The sequence below is a fragment of the Lagopus muta genome, chromosome 9 (genome assembly GCF_023343835.1).
Source record: "Lagopus muta isolate bLagMut1 chromosome 9, bLagMut1 primary, whole genome shotgun sequence".
Lineage (NCBI taxonomy): Eukaryota > Metazoa > Chordata > Aves > Galliformes > Phasianidae > Lagopus > Lagopus muta.
The window spans coordinates 4,087,015-4,102,935 of NC_064441.1; the positions used below are offsets into that span (position 1 = coordinate 4,087,015).

The 15,921-nt window shown below is 43.5% G+C and overlaps 2 protein-coding genes across 3 annotated transcripts in view; one reads left to right on the forward strand and one right to left on the reverse strand.

Moving 5' to 3' along the window:
- Positions 1 to 15,921, reverse strand: part of LRRC31 (leucine rich repeat containing 31) — a 43,414-nt gene that overhangs the window by 18,561 nt on the left and 8,932 nt on the right. The gene's annotated exons all lie outside the window — the stretch shown is intronic.
- Positions 4,642 to 11,394, forward strand: SAMD7 (sterile alpha motif domain containing 7). The gene is made up of 8 exons (XM_048954866.1): positions 4,642 to 4,989; positions 5,630 to 5,756; positions 5,898 to 6,034; positions 6,361 to 6,439; positions 8,143 to 8,822; positions 9,704 to 9,825; positions 10,248 to 10,358; positions 11,016 to 11,394. Exons 1-8 carry the CDS (start codon positions 4,887 to 4,889, stop codon positions 11,286 to 11,288), a joined length of 1,632 nt encoding a protein of 543 aa, XP_048810823.1. The 5' UTR covers positions 4,642 to 4,886; the 3' UTR covers positions 11,289 to 11,394.

Here is a 15,921-nt window from a genome sequence, read left to right on the forward strand (position 1 = left end):
GTGTGACCTCAGGTGGAGCCTTTGGGTGCTGCCACAACCACAGACGTACAGCATTAGGGCTGTGCTGCAGGACGTGGCCCTGGGTTCCAGCTCCACAGAGCCCCACCTCAGAGCTCCCTGTCCTGTACCCACACAGCCCCACTGCTGCCCCAAAGGGGAGGAGGGCTGCTTGTCCCACCACCACTCACCTGCATCACCCACAGGGGCTCCCGTTGTGCCTTTGTGCTGCAGCCCCACTTTTGGGTGCAATCAGAGCATGAAGCTGATAGCTGCCCTGGTAGCAGACAGGAACGGGTCTACCTTCACCCCACACCTAGAACGAGGTGCCAACCCAACTTAGCTCCAGAAGGACTGAATTTACTAATACTAGGCCTTGATCCATACCCCGAAGCAGCATGTTTAAAAGAACTCTGACTTGCTGCAATCTTAACTATTAACTAGATCAAAAATGGTGAACAATCCACACCTTCGTTTCATTAAAGGCACGCAAGTAAACTCACCAGATAACACCAGGTATAAATATAGTTATTTTCCTTTCTTTAAGGAATGTGTGGTTCTCAATCCAGTTTTAGGATTACACTCTAATCTCAGTCCCTGGACAGTCTGTGCCCACGTACCCAGGATTAGAATTTAGCCCTACAGCCTCTCCAGGAGTACCTTACCCAGTTAAGAAGACATGTTTCATGGTCCTGGAGTTCATAATGTTGGTATCATCATCTTCTTCATTTCCAGAAGTCATTTATTTTACTGACTGTGGTTTCCTGAACAACTAGTCTCTAACTTTAGGACTCCTAGCATAGTTTAAGAACAAAACCCTTGATACAACAGTTAATAACACTAGAATATTAGCAATACTGTTTGGCTTGTTTTTTTCAAACAAAATCTGATTTCTCAAGCAATCAGGACCTTTTCGGGACTCAATGGGAACAGAAATGAGACTATGCATGAGTTGCTCCATATATTTCACCCAAAAGCTTGCATACATGTTTATATTATATGTTCAACTGATTTCTCTGGCATAAATTTACTTGAATTTGAAGAAATATTCAGCTTCTCCCAAAAAGTCTGCAGATCCATTCATTGCAATGGTACACCAAAAACTGTTCTTTAAAAATGCTAATTACGTGTGTTTGATGTAGATAAAACCACTATTAGCTAATGAAACCTGAAAGCATTTAACTACAAAATAAGTCTTCCAACAAACCCACACTAGACGTAAGATGCTGTTATGATATGGACACACAGCCCTGCTACAGACATTTTGAATCTGCACACCAAATAATGAGATTTCCAAACACTTGTGGTTCATGAAGTTCGTGTCTTGCCATGTCTTGTCTAATAAACTGAGACAGAATTAGTACTGGGTGAGTGCTTCTGCCTGCTGTCAAGAAGGGTTTGCTAAGGGTAAGACTCTAAAGGTAGAGATTAACTTGTCTTCATCCCTGTAATGTGCTGTACAGCCAGGATTTGTGCAATAGGATCAGAGAAGAGCCATATATGAATGCAACGCCAGACAGCTGGTGTGTATGAATTTATATGAACTTGGCTGTAGGATTCTGAGCTGCTCTCAAATCCCAGCTAATATATGTATCAGGAGCATACTTTCCCTGCATCTGATCTTTTTGTTCCCTCTTCTCCCAGAGACAGCTTTTTTTTTTTTGCTGAAGTTGGTTTCTAACATGCTAATCACTGTGATAATAGTAAGAACCTCCATTAAATACCTTGATTTTGACCTGTCAATCACAGCCCCAGCTAGGTAGCTCAAAAAGGCATCAATCCAAACAGTGTAACATAAACCAGTCTAGTTCAGCATCTCCTCCTGACACAAGGTCAAACAGGAGTCTTACCATTAGGATGTTAAGCCAGGTAAGTATCCTACCTGATCAGCTCAGTGCTTCCTTGAACAGGAAAATCAGGGAGGTAAGTAATTTAATACAGCTAACACACACATACAAAGTGTGCCATTTACGTAAGATGTGCATCACGCGGACGTCCTGACAGAGCTTAGGAAAGCAGCACCATTTCAGTGGAAACAGCATCTGAGGACTTTTACCAGAAATACCAGAGGTTTTTTATACATTTGAGAAGAAATCCGAGAGAAGTTACATAGGGCTGACTGGCACAACACAAAACAAGATAGAATGACTTTATGGAGCAACTCAGGTGAAAACCCTCCTCTTGGCACACGAGGGCTCCAGCACTGGGGCAGTGGAAGCAGTGACTGCTTCAGTGGGAAAAGATGCAGATGAACTTTTGAGTCATACTGTTCAAGGCTTTTTCAGTATAAGTTGCTGCTGTCATGAATGCTGCCTGAAAGTGATGCTCTATAAGTCTGGGTGTATCTCTATGAGATAATTACCAGTAATGGCTAACAAGCTACCAAAACATATGGATCAAGTGCACTATGGTGCTGCTGTATACGCTGCATATGGAATCCCACTTTTAGTGGGTATTATAACATTTGAAAGAAAAAACCTCAATTTTTAAAAGAAAGATTTTGAGAAAAGTCTCAGGTAGTCCCACTTCAGCTCTGAAAAGAGACTATGAGACAGAGTGTCAACAGGCAGCATACCACACAAAATCCATATTTGTATGAGGAGCTGCACGGGCTATACAGAAAACACCACCAGGATACTGATGCTAATGGTTTCACACCAGTTACCACCACTGATGTCAAAACAGGAGGGCTGTATTTGATCCCACATGGAGGCTGCAGCTTGGGATCAAAATAGATGGATCTTTTCCCAGCAGGTTTTCCGTAATTCCACACTTTCAAAGTTGCACCAGGGGAGAATGAAGGGGTTTCCACTACAACAGCAGATATGTAGAAGCTCCAGGAAGGCCTGATAAGGATTGTGTGATAACACTTGTACGTCTTTCCCCAAACTGGGACAGCTTCCCTAGAGCAAAGTGTGTCCCCAGCTGTTAACAGAACAAAGGACCAAATCATGCTAGCAGGTCCTAAATAGAACAAGTGGTACAGCTTATCAGTCATCTGACAGGTGAAACCTTATTAGTGCTAACACTGACTTTCTTTTTTTATCTTGATTTCATAGAACAGTAAGATAAAAACCTCCTGTTTCTTTCATGGCAACCACTCGGACCTTCAGTGGCTGCTTTGCGCCTTCCTGCTCTGCAGCCAGCTGAATAGGGATTAGGATGAGGTTTATAACTGCAGCTTTGTTTTCCTGAGCATTCAGCACAGAGCTCTCATGGGTGAGCAGAAAGCACCTCAGTGACTCATGGATTGATACAGTATGGTAAATACCATCTCTGCAGTTGCCACCTATTTTTTGAGCTGTTGTAAAGTTTAGTTCAGCACTAAATCGCTTTAGTACTGAGCTTTAAAATGCTTTAGGAGCTCAGAAGCACTTTGGCAGCTCAAATGCTCTTCGTGAGGCACCCAGCATCCTAAACCGCTTTAAGTTTAAAGTACCCTAAAAAAAAAATCAAATGGAAACACGTCCAGCAGCACACATTCAGATAGCTATGTCAAAAACAAAGGGCATCGTGGCGTTCTTCTTTGTTTGGATATCTGCATCCAGAAAGACCTCAATCTTGGCCAACACAGAACGTAGCACTTAAAACATTTACAAACATAGGGAACATCTTTATTCTAAGGGGACTCAACAGGTTTGGTGCAAGTATGACCTCGATTCACAGTCAGTAAGGTTGAAATGACTAACATGCTTACCCTTCAGAAATCTGACCTTAAGGCTGAGACCAAGGATATTCACCATGCCATGCATGCTCACTGGTTTAAAGGTAAAGCCTGTGGTGGCTGGACCAGCCTTGTGCTCACCCCTAACCGTGCCCACTTGTCACACCCTATGTGGTCTCAGTGGTGGCTTTATAGCACTGCTGTCATTGTGGGGGGTCACCAAAATGAAACGGATCCCACAGTGGGATTTCATCATAGCAGCTCTGGGGAACACAGGTATTGACTCAGTAAGACCAAGAGCAGGCACAACAGAGTATAAAAACGAAAATACATTCCAGCCTGCAAAGCAAGCAAGTTTAACATAAATGTGAGGAAAAATAAAACAAGCCAACGGGCTAAAAGAATTCCTGGAGAAGGCTGGCATTTACACTGATAATCCTGTGTAGATCATTGCCCCCAGATCCTGAGCAGGGTGCTTTGTGATTACTCATTCCCTTGCTATCAGGATCACTTGTAATCTAGCCACCTGCTTGTTTGGGCAGACTCAGAAATGCTGATGCAATCCACCTCAATGAAGTACAGCTGTTCTACAATGCATTAGTAGTGCAGTTTTCTGTCTAGATTTCTACTGTTCGTCTGACTTCATCTACCCATAAATCTGACTTTTTTAATCACTATTTTCATCACTACAAAGCACATACATTCTTTTACCTTTTTCACGTCACTTGGCAGTCTGAAGAGGCTGATGTGATTTGGAACTGCTTACCTCTGCCACTTCTTTCCATCTCTTTCAGCTAGCAGACAGGGCCCTATACGATCACAATTCCCCATTCAGAACAGGGATACTTACCTTGTAGGCTATGAGTTCATGTCACAGTTCTCGGGGCTGCAGTCAAACGATATTGGCCTCAAGACATCCTTCTGAACAGCTGATACTTCACAACATCCTGACTTGCCCCACACAGTAAGACCAAGAACACTGAACAACTCAGTATAAACAGAAACATTTGCACTGTTCTGAAAACTCAAAGTTTCTTTCTGATAACCAGTATAATCCCCAAGCACTGAAAGGCATGGTTGTGACTGCCAGAAGGACTACTTGCTTATCTGAGCAATAACTGGTATAACCTGCCAATTCCTTGCATCATTGAATGTCTCCTTCCTTTCTTTGGACCCGTCAATCCAGTTCTTTACCTTGGAAAAGTTGCTGCCGTCTCCTTGAAGTATGACTCCACGAGATCACATGAGAAAAATGTCTATCCTGGGGGAACAGGGAGCACTGGAAGAAAAGCACCTCTATCGTCTAGCAAGCGGCATGGCAGCAGGAGGTAAGCAGGAAGAAACCCAACTAACTCCATGTTCGTTTACAGAACTGCTAATCTCTGCAGAGATACCTTTAAAAAGGTATCTCAAGTTTGTCTTAGGAATAATTGGAGAAATATTTCTCCATTAAGGTAGTTAAAAGTTAACATGGGAAATTCTTAGCATCCAGAATTTGATCAAGAGATGCAAAGCAGCTGGAAGAGGGGTCAAGGCCACAGAGGAACTCAGCAACAGAAGTGTTAACTGGGCATTGTGAGGTTCTGCCATACGGCTGCAGGCTCTTTCCAGAGCTTCTGCCTCACTGCAGGTCCCAGCTAATACAACTACTTTAAAGGAAATGGCATTAAGAATGGAACTCTCTCAAGCAGAGAACTTAACATTTCTGGCTGTTTAATAGTGATATGTGAATTATTGCTCGTTGTAAGTTGTCCTTTTATTCACTTGACAGTGCACATTCTGTTTAGTTTTGTGACTGATTGCATAAAACTGCATTATTTAAACAAAGTGGTTACGGTGGCAGTGAAGCTGTCTTTTTCTTAGACGATGTTGCTAAGAAAAGCGTGATTTGCTAAATCATACAGAAACTATTTTTCTGCTAGAGTTTTACTACAGAAAGAATCACTTTCTGTGTGTGCTTTGTGCCAGAACTGCGGCAGCGACAAGAGATGCTCATGAGGAACCAGCTGATGGCAGTGAACCCTCAGCTGATGGGCACAGCCCAGCAGAGAATGCAGGCAATCCCCTCCCAGTTCGAGCCTCGGCTGGTTGACAGGTATTCTGCAACGCTTCTCTGTAGCAACACTGCAGATACAGAATAAACAGTCCTGTGCTGTCCTCGAGTGCCTAAAGATCTCACATTACTATTAACTGAAGAATGTCCCCTTCTGTGTCTGAACGTGTGTTTGTCTTTCAGAGATCTGTTACCTTCAGCTGAAATGACGGCCACGGCCGACCCGAGGCAGATTCACATCGCGTCGCACCTGGGGCCCGCAGTCCCGCAGCACAGCAGCATGCCCAGCCTGCTGCCCAGCCGCATCTACCCAGGCCCAGGTAGCAAAGCATTGCCTGCAGCACCCAGAGCTTTCTGAAGCTTTATCAGCAGTGTCTACAACACAGCCCTGCTGTCCCTTTCCTTTACAGACACTGGCAGGTGCACCTAACTACACGTCTGGTGCCAGGCTTCATGCTTCTCCTACTTATTCCCACAGAGGCAATGAACACAGATAGCATTTAATTTAACTCAAAGTCGTTCTGGCTTGCTGACAAAGCACACAGTCTGAGTCTTGAAAAGCTCTTAAAGTGCTTCTGCATGGCTTTGGGCTTTGTGTGTTTGCTTGAGGAAAAAGACTAAAGACTTTTCTTCCCCTTCCTTTAAGGGTATGGCTTTCTCCAGCCAGAATCCATGGAGGCTGTGGCCAGAAGACAGGAACTGGTTCAGAAGCAAAATATTGCCAGGTATTGCCTGCAATAAGCTTTGCTGTGAGATGCAGCTGGGATTGGGGCAGCAGATGGAAGTCAGGAACTCACAGGCTTTGTTGGGGCTTATTGGGGATGATTGAGATTCTTTTTCACATCACCCAGCAAACCAGAGGGCACTCCTATCTCTGAAGCCATTGAAATTTCCACTTGCCCCTATTCTCCTTTAGCCTCAAAACGATACAAAGAAAAGAAACCAAATCCTCAGCCTGGTTAAAGAAACAAACACACTGCAGGTTTCAGACCCAGCCCTTGAACTCTGGATCCAAACACCCCAAAGTTACAAAAAGTCAAAAACAAATTCAAATTCAAACTTTACAGCTGTGCTATCGTATGCAATATCTTCAGCCTCCGCAGCTGGGCTGCAGGGATGACTGAGCTGCACCTCTGCCCTGCCAAGGTGGGTGGGCAGCCTTCCTGCTGCAGTCAAACAATCTGACTGGCAGATTACCACAGACAGGTTGTTTGAATAGCACCAGTGCAATCAGTTGCTGCTTAAGTAATCCCAAATGCCCTCCCTTACAGCCACACCATCTCATCAACTCCAGCCCCAACCAGAGCCGTGCTGGGCTCCACTGGTTGCAGCATCCCTCACACAGTAAGATTAAGATCAAAGAAGAGATACATCCTGATCACACATCTCAGAATTATGACAGGTGTGTCTAGAGCTCTTCAGTCAGCCAGACCTGATTACCAAACCCCCCATAGCACAGCACTTGAATCAGCACCGTGTTTCAGATAGCTTCTGCCACACGATAAACCCTGGAGAAAAACAAGTGAGGTGTCACGCTCTGCTGTTTACCTCCACCTAAGAGCAGTGTGTGAGTAATGATAATTGGGCAAGATGTACAAGAAAATGGGGCACAGGCAAAACACCGTCACACGCTGAAAGCAGGAAGTTGAGGATGCAGACTGTGGCACAGCTGAAAAGAGGGTAGAGGGGAAAAAACTGGATTGTAAGGAGCGATGCAACAGTCACCTGCTGCCCAAGAGGTTTTCTTGACAGTTCTAAGGAGAAGTCCCCCAGAAGTCAGCCTCTCTGTCCTGGTACTCTTATTGCAGTGTTTAGAAGGCTATCTAAGCTCCCTTTATGGGCTTTGTCGACCTCATAAACCCTTTTTCAAATAAGAATATAGAAATTCCACTGCAGATTTCTCAAAGCAAGAAAGGAAGCGGCAGCCCCTCTGCTTTGTGCTGTTAGATGGGCTCTGTTCTCCCATCTCTCAACTCCACTGGAATATTTACAATATCACTGCCATTTTCCAGTTTTCAGTATAATTTCCTGATTGGAAATATTAATCGTTTATTTTCTGTAGCCTTTGGCCCTTATGACCCCAGAGACACTTTTCCAAATCTGAAGAGAATGTAACCCCTGTTATAATGCCTGGATTGCTGACACACAAATAACACTTCTCTTTTTCTTGTCTGAAATAGTGCACAGAGGTATCACATGACAAGTATATCTTATCTTCCTTTTAGTTTACTGTATGTACTTGGCAACATATTAAATATAGGCAAGCTCACCATTCCACCTGCAGTATTTATGACATCTCACAAATAGCAGCAATACAGGGCAGAGGGATGAAAAGCAGTACTCTAGCTTGGTTTTAATCTGACATGAAAAAAAGAGGGGATCGAGGAACTGAGCTGCCCTGACTGCTCGTGCTCTGTGTGTCTCTTAGAATGGAGATGGAGATGAGTGCTATTTTTCAGCAAAAAGAAATGGAGAAAGCTCATCGGAAAGGACTGCTGAGCCTGGAAGCACCTTTCCTTTACCACGGGATGCCGGCCAGCCCCATTGCTTTCCGTGGAAGGCACAGGCTGCCTGAAGGACACCTTCCCAGTGACTTGTATGTTCATCGTACCACCCTCGACGACATCCATGGTAACACCATGCTGATGGCCACCAGCCCCTACCCCCCCGTCAGCACCCTGCAAAGGGAGAGGAGCCGCCGGCCGGGGAGGAGAGCTGCAAACCACAAAGCTGCAGACTGTGGGGCCAACGGCACCAAGAGCCAAGCTGAAGACAAAAGTACAGACCCGGCTTCCACTGCAGCAGATGATGAGAAAGAAGACAAGAAAGAGGCGGAGGTGGAGATGCCAAACAAACATGAACAAAGCAAAAATCAGGTGGAGCTGTCAGCAGTTGCCAAAAACTGCAAAGAGTTGGAGCAAGACTTGAGAAAAAACTGTGCTAATCACGAAATTTCTGCTGAGCCCAACAGCTGCAACAACACAAGTGAGAAGGAGTCTAATAGCTCCTGTGCTGCTTTTGATGACAAGTACATGTACCCGTCTGCCATCCCGTTCTCAGCACTACCATATGGATTTCCAGTTCCCAGCAACCCACTGCTACCTCCAGGTTTGTCAGGTCTCCAGATTACAGTCATGTCAATAGTCATTGTCTCTATTGAATTGCTCTTATGTCTTCTGCTTCTTTAAAGCAAATTTGGGTACAATAGTCATGGCAACTTAATATAGAACTCCTATGCTGCAAAAAGACTTGGTAAGTCCATGTCAACAATGGTAAAGAGTGGCTTTCCCTACCTGCAGACCTGCAGCTTCCTGGCACAGTGGAGGTTTCAGGGTTTATTTGCAGGGCAGTGCAATGACACAGTGAAGTTGGCAGCACCTTAGGGTTCCCCAGGGTTCTGCTGGATGGGACGAGGAATCCCATTAAAGCTGTACTGCTTTAGGAGAACCTTGCCTTCTTTAGGAACTCTACATAAGACACAGTCACAAGGTCACTGTACAACAATCACAGTTTCTAAAGCTTTGAGGCTTTTAAATGTACATATGGCACAAAACATCCCAGTACCTGACATGAGAACAGGCTGGGATGTTTGTGCAGGATCATTTACCAAAGATACCATCTCACTGAAAAAACAAACGATGCATGTTAACTATTCAGTTCCTGTCTGCAACAGGAATTTAAACAAAATCTCTGGATGAAGGTAAAACAGTGGTAAAGTATAACGAATCAACAGCACTGGATAATGCTGTTGGAAATGCTGCAGTGCGCTTTGTACATTCAGTGACTGGTATGTACAGTGCATACAGCAAATAAAAGCAAACCCTCCAAGACCAGTTACAACTCTCAAGTGACTGTGGCGTCAAGGATTACCGTATCGGTGACTGCACGGTGCTGTTCATGCAGTGTACATAACCTTATGTCAGCATTCTTCTCCTACTGGTTTGCCAGCAGAATTCTACAAAAATAACATCTGTGTTTCCTCCTTAAAGCAGCACATGGCCTGATCCTGAACGGAGAAGACATTTCCACCATTGAAGACATCCGCAAGTGGACGGTTGATGATGTGTACAGCTTCATCATTAGCCTCCCAGGCTGCTCCGATTATGCCCAGGTGATGACAAACACACCTAATGGTCACTGTCACATTTTAAGGTCTTTAGGATCATCTAGATTTAAGATCAGCAAATAAATACGACAAATACAGAGGCTTACTAGTTGTCACCATCTTACAAAACAGCAACCAACCAACCAACAAAAAAACAACAAAACCAACAGATGCACCAAACCAACACTAAGTAACACCAAAAGATTACTAAGTCCCCACTTGCTAAAAACAAGTAGATAAGCTACAGGAAAATGTGCAGATGTCCATATATCTGAACAAAGGACACCACACTGCAGTTACGAGAGAAACATGAAGATAAAACACTGAAATGATTTCCTCTGTCTGTTGCCTACAGCTCAGGGTTAAGCATAAAGAATAACCAGTGAATTCTGTTTGGGCACACCTCGATGTTATTTTCTTTTCATCAGATATTCAAAGACCATGCTATCGATGGAGAAACCCTCCCACTGCTAACAGAAGAACATCTCCTAGATACCATGGGATTAAAACTCGGGCCAGCGTTAAAAATCCGTTCTCAGGTAATATCAAATGTACCAAAACTAGCAAGTCATGCAGATGTGAAAGGCTCAGAAGCAATCAAGATGTTTTTTTTCCAAACTAAACCACATTTTTTTCTCGTTCATAAGCTCATTGCTATAATAGTGGGGGAAAAAAAATTCCTCCAGCAGGGTTTGCTTTTGCATCTCTGCATGAAGCAGCAGGGGGACAGTGGAGGTGGGGTGTCAGGACTGACAGTTTGAGAGATGCTCGGGGCAGATTCAGGACACAGCAGTGCTGGAGACTGGGCTGAGCCTGGTAATGCAAAGGTATTTGATGGATTTACTCCTTTGTATTCCTCTTTGTCCTTTCTCACCGGTAAGAACTGTTCTGATACATACTTGCTTTAGCTCCAATCTGACCTTTAAAATCCACCATATAAAGGTTTCTACAGTCTTCCTGGGAATAGAATCTTAAATGATTTGTAGACAGGCTGTCCCTCTATGTTTGAAGTTTTCTGCTCTTACTTTCATCGTGGATTTTGTTTACTTTTGTTAACCACTGCTAATCCTTGGAGGGGACAAGGCAGCTTCCAGGCCACGTCTCTGGCACTGCTACACAACAGCCAACCTTGGCATTTATTGACAGCAAAATCACCTCCTGAAACAACCACTGCGATTTTGTTTCTGTCTTTGAAGGTGTCTCGACGTCTGGGCAATGTGTTCTACATGATGAACCTTCCCCTGTCCGTGCCCCTGCCTCCTGCTCCAGGCAAACCCCCAGAGCAGCCCTCCGACATCACCTCTCCTCTTCGCTGCAACAGCAGCGGCGATGCGTTGGACAGCCCCTGCTCACAGGGCCTGGAGACTTCAAAAACAGTGGAACAGATTGTTTCAGAAAGCAGGGATCATCCATGTGATGCAGACGGACCACAGGCTGATTTCCAGATGATCACTTTTCAGAAGAGTTGAGCTGGGCCCAAGACGTAAAATGTTTCTAATAATACAGGAGCCTTCATTTACCAGGTGTTTGAGAGGATAGCTGCAGCCTGAAACCTCTGCATGGGATTGGGACTGAATGAAATCAGCTGCATTGTGGTATCTGAAAAGCACTTAAAAACACAGGACTACGTATTAGTGCAATTACTTTCAAGTGCAATTCATTGAACAGGGTATCAGCACAATTAACACTGCTGAAATCTGTCAGAGGCTCAGAGAACACCCCGTACAGCTGTGCAGGCTGCTGAGGAAAAATCTACAGCTTACTGCCAGGGTTGGAATCTGCTTTGTGTGATTGCATAGGTGAGCAGAGCTCAGAACAAAGCAGAAGCAGACTTCTGGGAAGCCACAGAGACAGCCACATCCTGGAGGCAGCAGCTCAAAGCACCCTTCCCCTCTGCTCACCTGGGCAAGCTATGGAAGTCTTTCCCCAGCAGCACACTCAGCATTCTTCACAAGATGAAATGTGCTTTCTGCTCACTCCTGCTACTGCTGGTTAAATATCTCACAGTAAACCACAAAGTGGAGTTTTTAGCTAGAGAAAAATCGCCAGCATTCCATAATGAACCCTGTGTGAATTATCTTTATTCCCTCATTAAGGGTTTTGGCACAGGCTGTTCTTTCACTGAGGTACTGGAACTGTCCTCCACCCTCCTCTTTGAAGAAAACTTGACTCTGAAGGGCACACAAATGGTTTTGAGAAAACTAGGTCTTGTAAACTGAGTGCTGACTGATCAGTGATCTGCTGTATATTGCCACTTTAGATTTCCTCTCTTTCGTTTCGTTTCTGTGCCCACACGAATAAAGACCAAGAGGTGCACTGTTGTGCAGATGGCCAGTGTCTAAATGCACGAAGAGGAACGCTCTTGTATTCTAGACTGTGGGCACCTTTCTTCAGCTTCAGCCTGAGAAGAAACATTTTATTATTTTTGATACTGTAAATCAAACATTTGTGCAGTAGATGATATGAGGTTAGAAGTTAGCAGCAGTAACTTACAGTGTTCATCTTACTGCGCTGTCTGAACTCCGTAGCCTTGAGAGGAGAGGCAGATACCTCTCATATTCCTTTCCTGAAACAGCAAAGTCTTGCTCTAAGAATTCAGCATGACTCTCCTTTGCTGAAAACTCTGCCACCACCACCAGTTACAGCAGTGCTGGGCTCTGTGCTTAAATCTTCAGATACTGTAAGTAGGTTTATGTTTTCAGGTTTCATTGATGAATTCCAGTTAGGCCCAAAGGAGAAGTGTGAATTGCTGTACAACAAAATACCCCGAAGATGCACACAGGCCCTAAGGGAATCTCCTAAGTGAGGTGCTGACCTTTATGCCTGTGATCTGGTGAAATTAATGAGAGTCTTTCCATTACCATAAGAGTCTGGTTTATGTCTTATGCATCATCTATGAGCATCTTTCATACAAGGTACTGTTTATTGGATACTTAATAATATCCAGAAAATTAAAATCCCAAACTGGAAAGCCTAGATATAATTCCAAGACTGTCTGAAAAACAACTACAACAGCAGAAATAATCTTGGAATGGCCATTAGTTTGCTGTTTGCTTTGTCTCAGTGAATTTCAGTGTTAACATCTGTTCTCTTCAATATTTTTTCTGTTTTTCCAAGATTTTAAACTTTAGTAAGGTGGGTAGAAGAGTTTTATAACAATTTGATCAATAAAAAAATGTTTACTTTTGCAGATTTTGGATAAAGCACAATTATCACTGTAAAGAAGTCACAGTCTGGTTGTAATGTTTTCACATGGTGTTTCAACATGTAATGTCTCAGATTACTGACTCTAGAAGAAAAAGTTTCCTCTCATAAAAGGTTCAACTCCTGTGATTTTCCTCTTTCTGCAGCAGATTGTTCATGAGCCATCAGTGAAAAAGAAAATACTAGAAAATATTTTTATATAGTCAACATGTTGTTAAGAAAAAAAAAAAAAAAGCATCAGAAGCATCAATACTGTTGGGTGTCTGCAACAAGGTCTAACTCTTTTCTTTTGTAAAACTGACCAACACATCAACAATGCCACTTATCTAATTAAACACAGTGCACTGCTGGTTTTCAGATGGTGTCTCAAGCCCTCTTTGCTGCAGGAGCAAATGCAGCTGGGGGCCCACAGGGCCACACGATGTCGCTGCCCAGCCATGAGCACTTTGCAGAGGCAGCCCCCAAGGGAATGGCAGCACAGCACACAGCTGGGTGTCCAGAGCAGGGATGTGAGCAAACAGGGCTGGTTTTCCTGGAGTAACAGCAGAGGAGCTTCAAATCCTACGTGCTAGGGAAGAAAGACTGAAATCTGGTTCTGAAGAATGTGAGTGCTGGTTTTTTGTCAGTGGCTCAGACACGAACAGTTAGAAAAGCAGAGAAAGCTGGATCAAAGCATGACAAGCCTGACAGTGCTGCAATTAAAGAAGTATAGGATCCTTTGTATAGGATCCCAGGCTCTCCTTCCCAGAAATCCAAACAGGGGTCATAGTCAGAGCAGCCACAGTGCAGCGAGGCCCAGGCTGCACTCAGTGGCAGAGTGAAACTGAAAGAAATGGATTTACCCAAATGGACACAATCTGTTCTATTTCTAATGTAGGGAATATGACTAACAGTTCAACTTTCCCCTCTGACAAACACTTCTGAAAGAATGAAAAAAAAAAAGTCAAAACACTACAGATACAGAATCAGTACAAACTGCCTTGCTTTCAGATTTTGAGGTGTTTTCATGAACTATGCTTACAAGGAAACACTCGAGGCTTTGCTGATTCTCAGCAGCCATGTGAGCTTCATGGTTTTAATGCTTATTCCAGCTGCAAAAGGGTGCAGTTAGCTACTGCAAATATGTAACAGAGCTGGAACAACTGTGGAAGTCAGTAACTTCCTAGTGGCTACACCACCGCTGCACTTGTTTTTTTCTGCAATGCTATTTAAATCAGAGGAATGCATACGATGCCTTATAATAGATAGCATATGATGCCTTATAATACACATGCCATCGAGAGAATTTTTGGACTCAACATCTACTGCGCAGTAGCAGTAAGCTGGATCAGAAAATAAATTTCTAATTGAAGTGGACAGATGTGAACATATGTGGATAGAAATCTTCACTTTTAAGAGTGCCATCCTTTGTTGCGTGAGGAACATGAAAGGACATAATTGAGCTTTCTAGCACAACCCAGATGCACAAGCCAACTAAGAAAGGCTCTGGACTGCCATAGATATACAGTGCATTTTACAGGCCACATGAATAAAACTCAAAGCCCTGTGCAGCTTTCAGATCACATAGCTGCAATAGAAAACTGTTGTGATAACCTTCCATAAGGCCTCCTTTGTACGTAAGCTGTTCATTCTACTCCTAATACAATATACAAAACTCAGCACTTTTTTTGCTGAATCAGTTTCTTCCATGCTTTAAAATTTGCTGTACTACTTGCCATAGCAAATGGCATCAGCTCTAACTTCATCATAGAAGGTGCTCACTTCAACCCCTTCCAAAACCTCTGGTCTGAGGAACAAGCATAATTCTCTATGAATCAGCCTATCTGACCTGATATTTTCATCTAAGCCATTCATTATTCACAGGGAAATAACAGCTCAGTGAGGCTGGGTGTTCACCACAGTTCTCCTTCCTGTGATGCCCTGTTTTGACTAAGCCCTTCATGCTGTAATATATGGCCATATTGCTACAGTAATTTAAATATAACACAAACATCTGTTATGGCAAAGGAAAAGCTCACCTCTTCTTTCTCATCTGAGGCCACAAGGCCTCTGTTACCTGGCCTTTATGCATTCCTTTCCTTTGCCCACTGCCAAGTTTACCTATGCCTGTACTTACCCAAGCAGGTATTAGTTCTGCTACTCTCTGCATGGTGCTCTTGAGCCAACAATCTCACTGTTGATAAGGGTACAAAATCTTATCTAGATCATAGAAAAGAAGAACTTATACCTAGATTCTTCTTAGCCCAGTGTTATACAGAGAACAATATTTTTCCCTGTAACACAATGAAGACATGAATAGATGTTTTTCTTACACAATATTTAAAAACCCACATGTGATGTCTGCATGAGTGAACTACTGAAATAAAAACCAACCAACCACAACAGCAAACAGAAGAACCCTTCACAACCAAGGGGAAAAAGGAAAACATCAAGCCGACCTGCGTTTCATCTTCTAATTAACCTTCAGTTACAGGGTTAAAACAGCTCTGCTAGAGATGAGTGCTGCTCAGCCTGTGATTCATGGGCTTCCAACAGGCTGTTATTGAAAGACAGCCTGCAAAGCAACCACCCGCTCCTGGCTGAGTCTGTTAATTTGAGAGATGTAAACACCAGAATCACATTTTTATAGAACAAGGATTTTAAACTCAAATACTGGTAGTCATAATAGGAAACTTGTGGTTTTATAAAACAACATTTAGCTTTTCCTAATGCTATGTCCTTTGCTATTACCATTCTTCTCCTCCTCTTCTGCCACTGCCAAAAAATACAGAGTAGAAGCAAGCCTTTTTTTCCCCGACAACCTCAGCTGGTTCTCCAGCAGAACTGACCTCATAGGGATCACCAGTCAGAGATAAAAGTACATTCTTGCAAGAAACAAAAAAAAAAAGCTGGCATTTG